We start from the raw sequence: 10759 nt of genomic DNA, 5'->3' as shown, positions 1-10759 counted from the left end.
TTGGACAATGCTGTACTTTATGACATAATCCCTATTACCAACTATGTTATTATTTCTCAAGATACAGTTGAAAACTCCTTGCATTAGAAAAATCACCTGGGATGCTTGTTAAGTACACGATTCCCAGGTGCCACACCTACCCAGCTGAATGTGTGTGTGTGTGTGTGTGTGTGTGTGTGTGTGTGTGTGTGTGTGTGTGTAGAATGGGAATCTACTAGTACACTTGTAACAAGAATACAAGTAATTTCTAAGCACACTAATGTTTGAGGACTACTGCACTGAGTGAAACTTTCTGAGGCAGGCACTTCACTTATATATCCCAAAGTTAGCACATGGCACACAGCTGGTTTATGGAATGAATACAGAAATTTCCAGGTCACTAAGAACTCAGACACCTTGCAATTCATATTCTAAGGGACTGTGGCTTAGGTGTTTCTCGTCAATGGGAAGAAAGCATCAAAAGCAGTAGAGCTGCTGGGACAGGGACAACATCTTGCTCACCCCTTATCTCCAGCACCTAGCTCAGTACCGAGGAAGCTCAGCAAGTATTTGTACAATGAAGCAGGGACATATCTCCAGATATGAGCCAAGGGTAGAGCATTAGACAAGCCCCACGGGTCAACACTCTACTCCTACTGCTATTGTTTTTGCGGAATCATTATAACTTTTATGGTTCTAAGAGCACTCTGGGTCAAGGAAAAGTGGATGGTAAGACAACTTTATTGGTTACAGACAATCAGCAAGCTTGGATGAGGTGTAAATAGAGGAATCATCCAATATGTTGTTAATGTATTTATCTCTTGAGATGCTCTACAGATGTAAACATTTTATGTTGGTTACTGGCAGCTATTTCTGAATAGAAACAGTTTGGTTGATATAAGCCAGAGACTTGTCTGGTTAACTTCATATGTTTGCTACACCCAGTGGTGATAGTTGCTACTCTGTGAAACAACAGTTGAGTGTGCTAGATACAGTTGATTCTTATTCTCATGATTCATGGTAATGACACTGAATAAAGTCACCATGATCAATGAATTAGTGAAGACAGAACCACCCCTCCTTGGGGAAATACAGGGTTAGGTTCCCAAGAGCCTCTGGCTACAAAATTTTTGAGAACCAATCAGTACGTAACCTTGTTTTACATGTGTTTCTGTGTCAAGACACCTACTGTAGTATATATTGTTGATTCATTAACATTGGGCTCATGAGCCAAAGTACTCACGCCTGAAAAAAGCTCATTGTCCACAAGTATTTTCTCTGTAAGGTACATCACAGATGTCCTGTGCCCAGAAACACGAGACAGCACTACACTTGGGGGCCATTTGAAACAGCAAAATCACAAACTAAAAGAACAAAGATGTGCAAAACATGGCACTGAGTAGAAAAGGACAGCTGTTTAAAGCACGAGAGCCAGACCAAGAAGGCAGAAGGTTACCCTGTGCCTCCTCAGCTAGGAACAGGCAAGCTCAGATTTTTTGCTGCTCTATGCATGTCCCCAATGACCACACAAGCACCTCGATGAATACTGATTTTGAGGGTTACAAAGAAATTTTAGCAACTGGACTGCAATTTCCACTCTCCCCTCTAGAGTCCCGGTCAGCCCTGCCCTCCCTCGCTCTGTGTTCTGGGAGGTGGATGCACTAGAACATCTGGCTTGCTCCCTGTTTTCTAGCTCCTGGCTGACTCGGCCAATGGAAGGCTCAGGTGCAAACTGGAGGTCAGGAGAAGAGTGAGGGTGGGGTGGCTACTCGATGGCTCCCTCCCTGCAAGGGTGCCCGGATTGTGCCCGCCCCTAAATAAAGCCCACAGTTCTATCAGGCAGTCCCTTGGTGTAGTTTCTCTTTCTCTCCAACCTTAGTCCATAGGTTGAGAGACAGTAACCTAGCTGCTGCTAATCTCAGGGAATTGCAATATTCCTTGTTGGTCTCCCTAAATCCTGTCCAAACTTTCAAAATAAGTCCCTTTATTAGACTTTTCACAATTTCCTACTAGCATGCCACCTACTAGTATTTCCTTCCAGAACCCTGCCTGTCTGGCATAATGACGGAGGGATTGCAAAACCACATGGGCTGTGAGGAATTTTGACACCATAGAGGATTCAGAATTCTGTAGTCTGCACAGAATCCAACTTGTGAAACAAAATTACAAACAGAAATGGGATGTTCCTTCCTTTTTATCTAATCAAAAGTAGCCGGGGCGGGGGGTGCCCTAGCGATCAAAGTCAGGAAACATGAACTGCGACCAACAAAAACTCATCGGAGGCCTGCTGGGAGGAGCATTATGTATTTTTAGGTAACTTCTCTAAAATCATTTAGGAGATCATTAAAGGCGTTCAAATATATCTAACAATGCAGCTTAAAAGGACAATGATTTTTAAACTATGTGTTATACACCTATTCCCTTCTCCGGTAGAGATTTTCAACTTTCTCTTTTTCCTAAAACATCCTGATAGCTAAAGGAGAAAGGTAAGTGGCAATGTCTGTTTTCCTGGCTTTTCGAACACATTATCCTTTCCGTTCCTGACTAGCTTCAATCTAGATGTGCCCGGCTTGCGTAGGACTTTATGATCCTGATGTGTCACATCCTAATCATCGCAGATCATGCCCTATGGACCTTGTTAAACATTTACCAACTGCATGCTTCAAGGACAGGGTGCGCAATCCATATTCTGAAAACGACTGATAAAGCTATCCCTATCACGTGTTTGGCTCTTGTGCAGAGTAAGTGCCATTCACAGATTTCCCCAATAAAACCTGTACTTTATTTCACTGGGTAATTCTCTAGGCAGTAGTGATTACTCCAGCCTCATATTTAATCAGATGAGCAAACTTGAGCTTTATTGTATCATCCCTGTGGGACAGGTTCCTGAGAGTTGTTTTCTTTCAAATCTTTCATAGTTGTTGACATCATTGTTTTCCTTACTGAATTCTAAACGAAAGGCTGCACCCCAAAGGTCTGACTTGGCATGGGGGACAAGGGTGATTTCTACAAGGGGAAAATCCATTCAAGCTTCTTCTCTGGGAAAAACCCAGTTAAAACTTGCCTTGAAGTGAGTTCAAGGCCAAGAACACATGGGCCCTGTTACCACAGTGATTTCAAAGTAAAAAATTAACATCTATCCAGGCATTTCAAGGTGTGGAGACTGCTGAACAGTTAATGCCATGTAATAACCAGCTTGCTTTTTTATTTCAGGATGCTAATAAAACTTTATCTATTTTGGTTAAAATTATTTTAATATTTAAATATGAAAAACACTCAATATATTATCCTCCTTCCTCATGTTTTAAGTTAGAGCATTGAAACTAGACATTTTAGGATAGTGATTTTTAAACTTTCTTCACAGTTTGACCTCTCAGCCTCACTTCACTACTAACCAGCTCCCCAAACTCTCCTTCGGGAGTCCAGGATGGATTCCTAGGAAGGGAGATGGAATGGTAGAGCTGTCCGCTGCTCTGTTCCCGGTGTCTGGAGCATTACGTGAGTTAGACAAAGTGTGTCAACAGCAGCTACCGAGAGAAGAAGGGCCTTTGTCCCACGCACTGGCAGGATAACCCACAGGGGCGGAGGTTCTCGTCATTGCAAACCGCACGGGCCGGGGAACTCACCTCGTTGAAGTGGACATCCTGCATGCCAACGTCTTCCATCATGGAGGCCTCCTCCTCTATGTTTGGGGTGATCACCCTGAAGGCTGTGCATCCCTGTCTAAACATGCCTAGAATCGAGACAGCAGGGGAGAGAGTGAGTTGTTAACCCGTAAGTGGATGAACCGTGAGGGTTCCTCCTGCCCTGAATGTTTCTGTATTGAATGGAAGAACCGACTTTAAAATCCCCTGGGTCTCGGGCCAGCACTCCCGTGGGAGCCTGGGGAACACTGTGTGCTTTTCTTCACTCGCTTCCTCGATGTTTCTTTTTCTCGCCCTGTTTTATTTTTCACCCACCTTTACTAAAATGTGTGCAATCTTTGAACTGTAAATGAACTGAACTAGGTATTGAATCGAATTAATTATAAAATGATGACCAATAAACAATAAATTTGATTTGGTAAGATGATATATGCTCAGATACCAAGAAAAATAAAGAAGCCAAAGCCAATCAAGGAAAAATATTGGATTCAAAGATAACTGTATTTCCGTCAAGCTGTCATCTCACCCACTCTGGCTGGTGGTAACCCAGAACCTGCCCTTCCTGCATGAAGCAGTGTATAAAACTAAGATGTAACTCAGCAGCCACAGTGATGAGCCGAGAGGCTGTCTTAGCTGGTTCCACATGGGCAGCCTAGGGTAAGGAGAGGCCTCTTTCCCCCACAGCTGGAGAGCAAGAGCACAGAAAGCATGAGTGCTTCAGAGGCCTAGGCACTCAGCTCTCTAAGCGGGGATGGAATAAGGTTGCAGCTGGGATAAGGTTATAGCAAAAATGACCCATTTGGGGTCTCTGCAAACATAATCAAATGAAGGACTTGAAACGTCGTTTACTCTATTTTGTGATCATTGTTTTCAATAAACCAAAACAGAAGTCAAAACTTGAACTCAGGCCAAAGCCGGTTTGGCTCAGTGGATAGAGCGTCGGCCTGCGGACTGAAAGGTCCCAGGTTCGATCCCGGCCAAGGGCATGTACCTGGGTTGCTGGCACTTCCCCAGTGGGGGATGTGCAGGAGGCAGCTGATCGATGTTTCTCTCTCATCGATGTTTCTAACTCTCTATCTCTCTCTCTTCCTCTCTGTAAAAAATCAATAAAATATATTTAAAAAAAAAAAAAAAAACTTGAACTCAGACCTCCCATATTTTGGGAACAGGAGGAACACAGAATTTTGAAATCAAGTCTTAAAGGAGTAGGACCTAACGCCAGAGATTTTCCTACTGGTCAAGGTTTCCACATGAGACTCTGCCCCTATCCTAGTCTAGACCTGCTTTTGTTTAATGGAGACAAATGAAAGCCCTAATCCAGGAGCTTCAGATACATTAACGTACAAAAAGCAAAACTGCAAAAGCCAACCACCCACTTTTAGGTGACAGAGGACACTGGAAGGTACAATTTAACTCCAGAGGGACAACTACAGTTGTGGCCAGCGGGCTTTCCTCTCCTTGCCCACTGAGCGGAGAGACAGGGACAGAAGGAGAAAGGAGAGCCGAGGCCAAGGCCGTCCAGGCAGAGTTGAAAAAGAAAGTCCCCACACCTCTGAGTGTCATGTGGATGGGACGGCTGGGGCCCCATGGACCAGCCGACCCCGGGCTCACCTCCCTGGCGCCTCCTCTGGCAGGTGCTGTAGCTGTGGGGGGAGAGGGTTGGCTCCCGTCGGACTATGTCTGCTTCTAAACATGAGGAAATGTATTACCTGACAATAGGTCTCAAAAGGAAAGCGTGCTGGTAGTAAGAGAATATGGAGCTCTTCTTGAATTTCTCTCTCTCTCAGGCTCTGATGTAGGCAAGCCTAAGACTCACTTAAATTTCATTCCAAATAGCCAGCTGCACCAGAAATATAGACATTCGCTGGCCGGGCATCTGTGACTTCCTATCATTTCTCACTCTGTAAACACCCTCCTCATTAGCCAGACCTGGAACTGCTGTGCTTGTCACGTGCACACACGGCCAGATTTTCTAAGATCCTCGTGCTCCAAAAATAAACGCCGCCATTGGAGGCTGCACTGATTTTGCAATGGAAATGAGCAACTGGTGTTCAACCAAAAGGAACACACGAGAGGATTCATGGCCTGCTAATCTGGGAACGGACATGAAATGCACAAACGGGCACCATTCACTCATTGCCCTTCCTTCCACAGGGAGGCAAGGTTTCCAGCCAGCAAGCTGCCTCCTCACACAATAAAGCCAACTGGGCCCTGGTCCAGAAAACGCTGTCCGATGAGCTCCCGTTACAACTGTCTTTTGATAGATAAATAATTCCAGTGGGAACTATCTTAAGGGGGAAAATAAAATCTTTTCAGCTCAGGATTGGCCTCACTTCATTGCAAAGCTCATTAACTAGTCTTTGGGTGACGGAGCCATTAGCAAGAGATGATACGATATGTCACCCACTTTTCTTTTGGATGTTAGCATTTCTGCTGTGCTACCAAGTCAGGCAAATGTCACCCCCCACAAACAAAACAATGAATAGCGTACACACGTACACACGTACACACACACACACACACACACACACACGTATGTACACACACACACGTACACACATGTACATACACACATGTACATACGTACACACACGTACACACGTACACACACGTACACACACGCACACACACGTACACACACGCACACACGTACACACGTGCACACGCACATGTACACACGCGTACACACACGTACACACGTACGTATACACACACGTACGTACACACACGTACACACACACGTACACACACACACACACACACCACACAATCCCCCGCCTCCAGATCTTTCTCAACAGCTCCTGCTTATCTTCGCTGGTTTGTACAGTTTTATGTTCATTTCACAAAACACAGGAAACTCCTCACCTTTCCGTGTGAGATATTCTGCCACCAGGGCTGTGACATGGACATAGCACATGGCCGCCTGCAACAAGAGACACATGCCTCAGAATCACCATTTATACAGCATGTCAAAATGCTCGTAGACAGAAATCTAATGACTGTGTGTACTTATGTTAGATCCCAAGGCACCGACTCATGTTCCTAATAGTTGACAAATTTACCTTTGGAAAGAAGTGGAACAACTGTCAAACAGAATGGACTCCATAAAAAAGTTACAAACTTTTTTTCAGATATGGAACGTAATTTTACTAATTTAAGCAACTACAGAAGTTTACAAATAAAAGCATGCTTCTTTGTTAATCCCATTGATCACGCCTACATGCCTTAGCACAACCCTAAACAGAGTTTTCATGGGAATAAGAACATGCCGTATAGCCTACTGTTTTCCTGATTCCGTTTTACAGATGTTATCGACACTCAGGGGCTAAAAACTGGCTCAGTGTCACAGTCAGTAAATGTTGGATCTGGGATTTGGCACTTTCCCGGAGCACACACCCAACTGCTCCCCACACTATATGCTTACTGAGACATGGAAGCTCTGGACACGAGGGGGCGCTCTAACATCTACCAAGGCCACAGATGGCAATGAACAACCTCAAAAGGGGTAAAACCTATGCCCTGTCAATACTTTAATAATAGGAAAATTTAATTTTCTCATAAATAGAGGAATTTTAGAACTAGAGGGGATGTTGGATGCAGACACTGAGTGACCTTGAAATAGTAGGCATCTGCATGAACATGGATGTTTTCTAAGAGCTTTCAAACAGTGCCCTTTTGTGACATACATATCCCCTTACAATTTGGTAAATTATTAACATGCTTACATGACTATGAAGTAACCCTGAGCCTAACACTGTTTAAAGTATCCCATATTTTTAATTGGCTTCTTTTTTATTTTATTTTTGTTAATCCTCACCCGTGGATATTCTTTCCACTGTTTTTTAGAGAGAGTGGAAGGGAAGGTGGGAGGAGTAAGAGAGAAACATCGATGTGAGAGAGACACATTGATCGGTTGCCTCCCCCAGGCACCCTAACCTGGAAGGAGATTGAACAACGGGGTTGCCCTTGATCGGAAATCAAACCTGAAACCCTTAGGTGTGCGGGCCAATGCTCTAATCACTGAACACACTGGCTAGGGCTAATTGGCTTCTTTTAATTACTGGGAAATTTTTCTCAAAATTGGCTTCTTTTAGTGAATGGGGCACAGTTTTCTCAAAAAAAGCCAGTGGGAAGGCTGGCAGGGCTACCTCAGAGAGATCCCCGTTTTTGACGTGGATCCTGGCCATGCTGTCCAGCCACGTCTTCCGGAGCTCCGGGGTGCTGGCGTAGGACTTGGCCAGACTGTACTGGAGGTCCACCAGCATCTCAGGGTCGTTCTCGTGCTCCTTCATCTGGGCCGTGGCCATCAGGACCGTGCGTATCCTTTTGGTCAAGTCCTTCACGTCCGAAGAGAAGGTGGTGTGCTGAAACAGGAGTGGGAGAAGGACACGTGGTTTTCAGCCGTGTTCGGCCTGTCCACGTGCATGGTAGAGAGGAGGCAGAGTCTTGGGGGTAAGAAATACAAAGGGACCAGGCCACCCACCTTGATGAGCCTGTCGCTGTTGGCACAGTTGTTGATGATAGACAAGGACTGCTGGAATCTGGTTCCCCCGATCCCCACAACATCTGCTATCAGCTGGCTGACGGAAATAATGACCTTAGGGACACACAAATGTGAGCAAATCAATTCACCTTCAAATGACTCCTCACCTGGGCTCAGCTCCTGCCTTCAGGTAGGTTGTGCATGAAGTCAGGGCAAAGGGGTAGCTCTGAGCGGGGATCACTCCAGTGTAGGAAATGATGACTGAGTGATTTTTCAAGAAGTATTCCAGAAGGGGATTATGCTATCATTAAGTATTTTGTTTGCACAGGAAAATGGTAATAAGAGAGTGGAGAGCAGCGGCTCTCAACCTGTGGGTCGCGACCCCTTTGGCGGTCGAACGACCCTTTCACAGGGGTCGTCTAAGACCATCCTGCAGATCAGATATTTATATTACGATTCATAACAGTAGCAATATTACAGTTATGAAGTAGCAACGAAAATAATTTTATGGTTGGGTCGCAACATGAGGAACTGTATTTAAAGGGCCAGAAGGTTGAGAACCACTGGTGTAGAGGAATGAGAGGGCAGGGGCAGGGGAGTGGTTTGGAGAGATTAACTGGGGAATTTATATGCATATATGCCTACCCCATGGATACAGACAATAGTGTGGTGAAGGTCTGGGGATGGTGGATGTGTGGTGGAGGGAGTCAATGGGGAAAATAAAAAGGGGGACATCTGTAATACTTTAAAAAAATAAAGGTAAGTTTTTAAAAAAGGAGAGAATCAGATAAGCCCATACCATTTGGACAATTACCTATCACTTTCTCTAATAAAAAGAGAGACCTTAAATACTATTCCTTGGTTTTTGGTATGAACTTTTAATAAGTAGACTGTCCTTTGCGTTTTTTGTTAAAAGGTATACATATTAACTATGCAATAGGGAAATCTTTCTTTTTTGGGGGTCAATGAATAGCACTGGCTTTACCCAGTTACTCAAGCTAAAACGCATCGATGCCATCCTTAATCCCTCCTTTTCCGTCACCGCAGCCAATCACAAAGTGCTGTCACCTCTACCTCCTCTTCCTTCTAACCTCACCACGACTGGTCCAGAACACCAGCCTCTCTGGCCTATATCGGACTGTGGTTTCCCCACGGTCTCCCTAGATAAGGTCTTGACTCCCCCAATCCACTCTCAGCACTGGGGTCCAGGCAATCCCTCCAAATAGGCAATGATGCCTCCTCAACTTGTTCTCACCCACATTCTCAACTTCACTAAGGATTTTCTCCAGTTCCCTGGTTGGGTCCTTTCCCCTGGGTTGCTAAGCAGCGCTCATCCTTCACACTCTGTGGGAGCTTCTTCCCCTCCTTCCCCCAGGTCTCCAGCCAGATGCCTCTCCTTGGGGCACTAACATTCCTCTATTATAGCCCAGGGCACACTGCACTCGGAGGGTGTTGGGGATCCAGCGGGACGTATACTCCGTGGGGGACAAGAGGGGGTTCTGTTTTGTCCATGGATCCTTGTGTGTAGTTTGCAAACAATACATACTTGTTTAAATAAAAGAATAAATACAGGGATGAAGAGGGCATTCCTCTATATGTTTGCAGAAAAAGAGTCCCTAACAAAAATACGCATGACTTTTCAGTATCTGGCATGGTTCCCAGAGCAGAGAACTTGAGACATTTTAATACTTGAGAGACAGGTGTATATTAGTAGCTGGAAGACAGACAGGAACAACTTTGGGCGTTTTATGTCTTACCTAAGATGGTTACCATGAGGCATCCTCACAGGGATTCTAATAAACTCCATTCAATGGAATTTCGGTCAGTCTCATGTTGATTCAACATGTAAATATTAATTCACCAATAGAAACACATCCTGGGCCTAAATCTTACAAGGTTACATCTTACAATGTGCAGGATGAAATAAAGCAAACCTGTCAATGTGACTTCGAATATACCACCTCCAGGCTGACCTCATAGTACTTACGCAGAGGTAATTCAGCACACGTGACACAGTTTCCCTGCCGGAACAGAACTTCAGAGTACGCTTGTATGGGAAAGCTAAACTACACTCACCTGCAAATGCGTCCGGACAAAGGACTTCTTCCCAGTGTAGTCAAAGTTGTTCCTCATCAGGAAGTAGAGCAGCTGGGAGGCCTCGGTTCTGATGGAGCTCAGCTTGGAGTTGCAGAACTTCAGGATCTCGTAGCACAGGGCGGCACACATGTCAGCTCTCCCTTCGTAGAACGTCGAGGGAAACTAGGCGGGGCACGAGAAAGCAAGCAGCCAAGTCACGGTCAGTGTGCCTCGCCCCTCCGGGTGCAAGAGAAAAAACACAGGACAATCGACGATGACCTCCCCGGTGAAACAGCTTACCTTATAAATTAACGACCTCAAGGCAGTGAAGACGTTTTTCAAAGCCGTCTCAGACTGATGTTTTTGAAGAAAGCACAGGTAGACATCAAAAACTTTTTTCATGAGAGGATTGTGTCCATGGTCAGCCAGGAGCTGGTTCTAAAACACACAAGGACGGCTGCATTAGGGAGGCGCAGCAGGCACCCAGGAGGTCTCACACCGTTTTGAGGCTCCAAGGTTCAATTTTCCAGGTACCAAGTAAGATAACTTACAACGTTAACTCTGCCATGAATCCTCT

At 45.1% G+C, this 10759-nt stretch overlaps 1 protein-coding gene across 1 annotated transcript in view; it reads right to left on the bottom strand.

Moving 5' to 3' along the window:
* DOCK9 (dedicator of cytokinesis 9) overlaps nucleotides 1–10759 on the bottom strand; it is a 176683-nt gene that overhangs the window by 26330 nt on the left and 139594 nt on the right. Inside the window, exons 37-43 of the mRNA XM_015557496.1 lie at nucleotides 10483–10620; nucleotides 10183–10365; nucleotides 8107–8220; nucleotides 7772–7987; nucleotides 6489–6546; nucleotides 5235–5309; nucleotides 3606–3712 (exon numbers count right to left, since the gene is read on the bottom strand). Of these exons, the coding sequence (XP_015412982.1) occupies nucleotides 3606–3712; nucleotides 5235–5309; nucleotides 6489–6546; nucleotides 7772–7987; nucleotides 8107–8220; nucleotides 10183–10365; nucleotides 10483–10620 (891 nt within the window). The remainder of the gene's footprint in view (nucleotides 1–3605; nucleotides 3713–5234; nucleotides 5310–6488; nucleotides 6547–7771; nucleotides 7988–8106; nucleotides 8221–10182; nucleotides 10366–10482; nucleotides 10621–10759) is intronic.

This window comes from Myotis davidii, unplaced genomic scaffold (assembly GCF_000327345.1).
Source record: "Myotis davidii unplaced genomic scaffold, ASM32734v1 scaffold133, whole genome shotgun sequence".
NCBI lineage: Eukaryota > Metazoa > Chordata > Mammalia > Chiroptera > Vespertilionidae > Myotis > Myotis davidii.
Note: the sequence above shows the minus strand (reverse complement) of the source record. Positions and strands in the feature narration are given on the sequence as shown.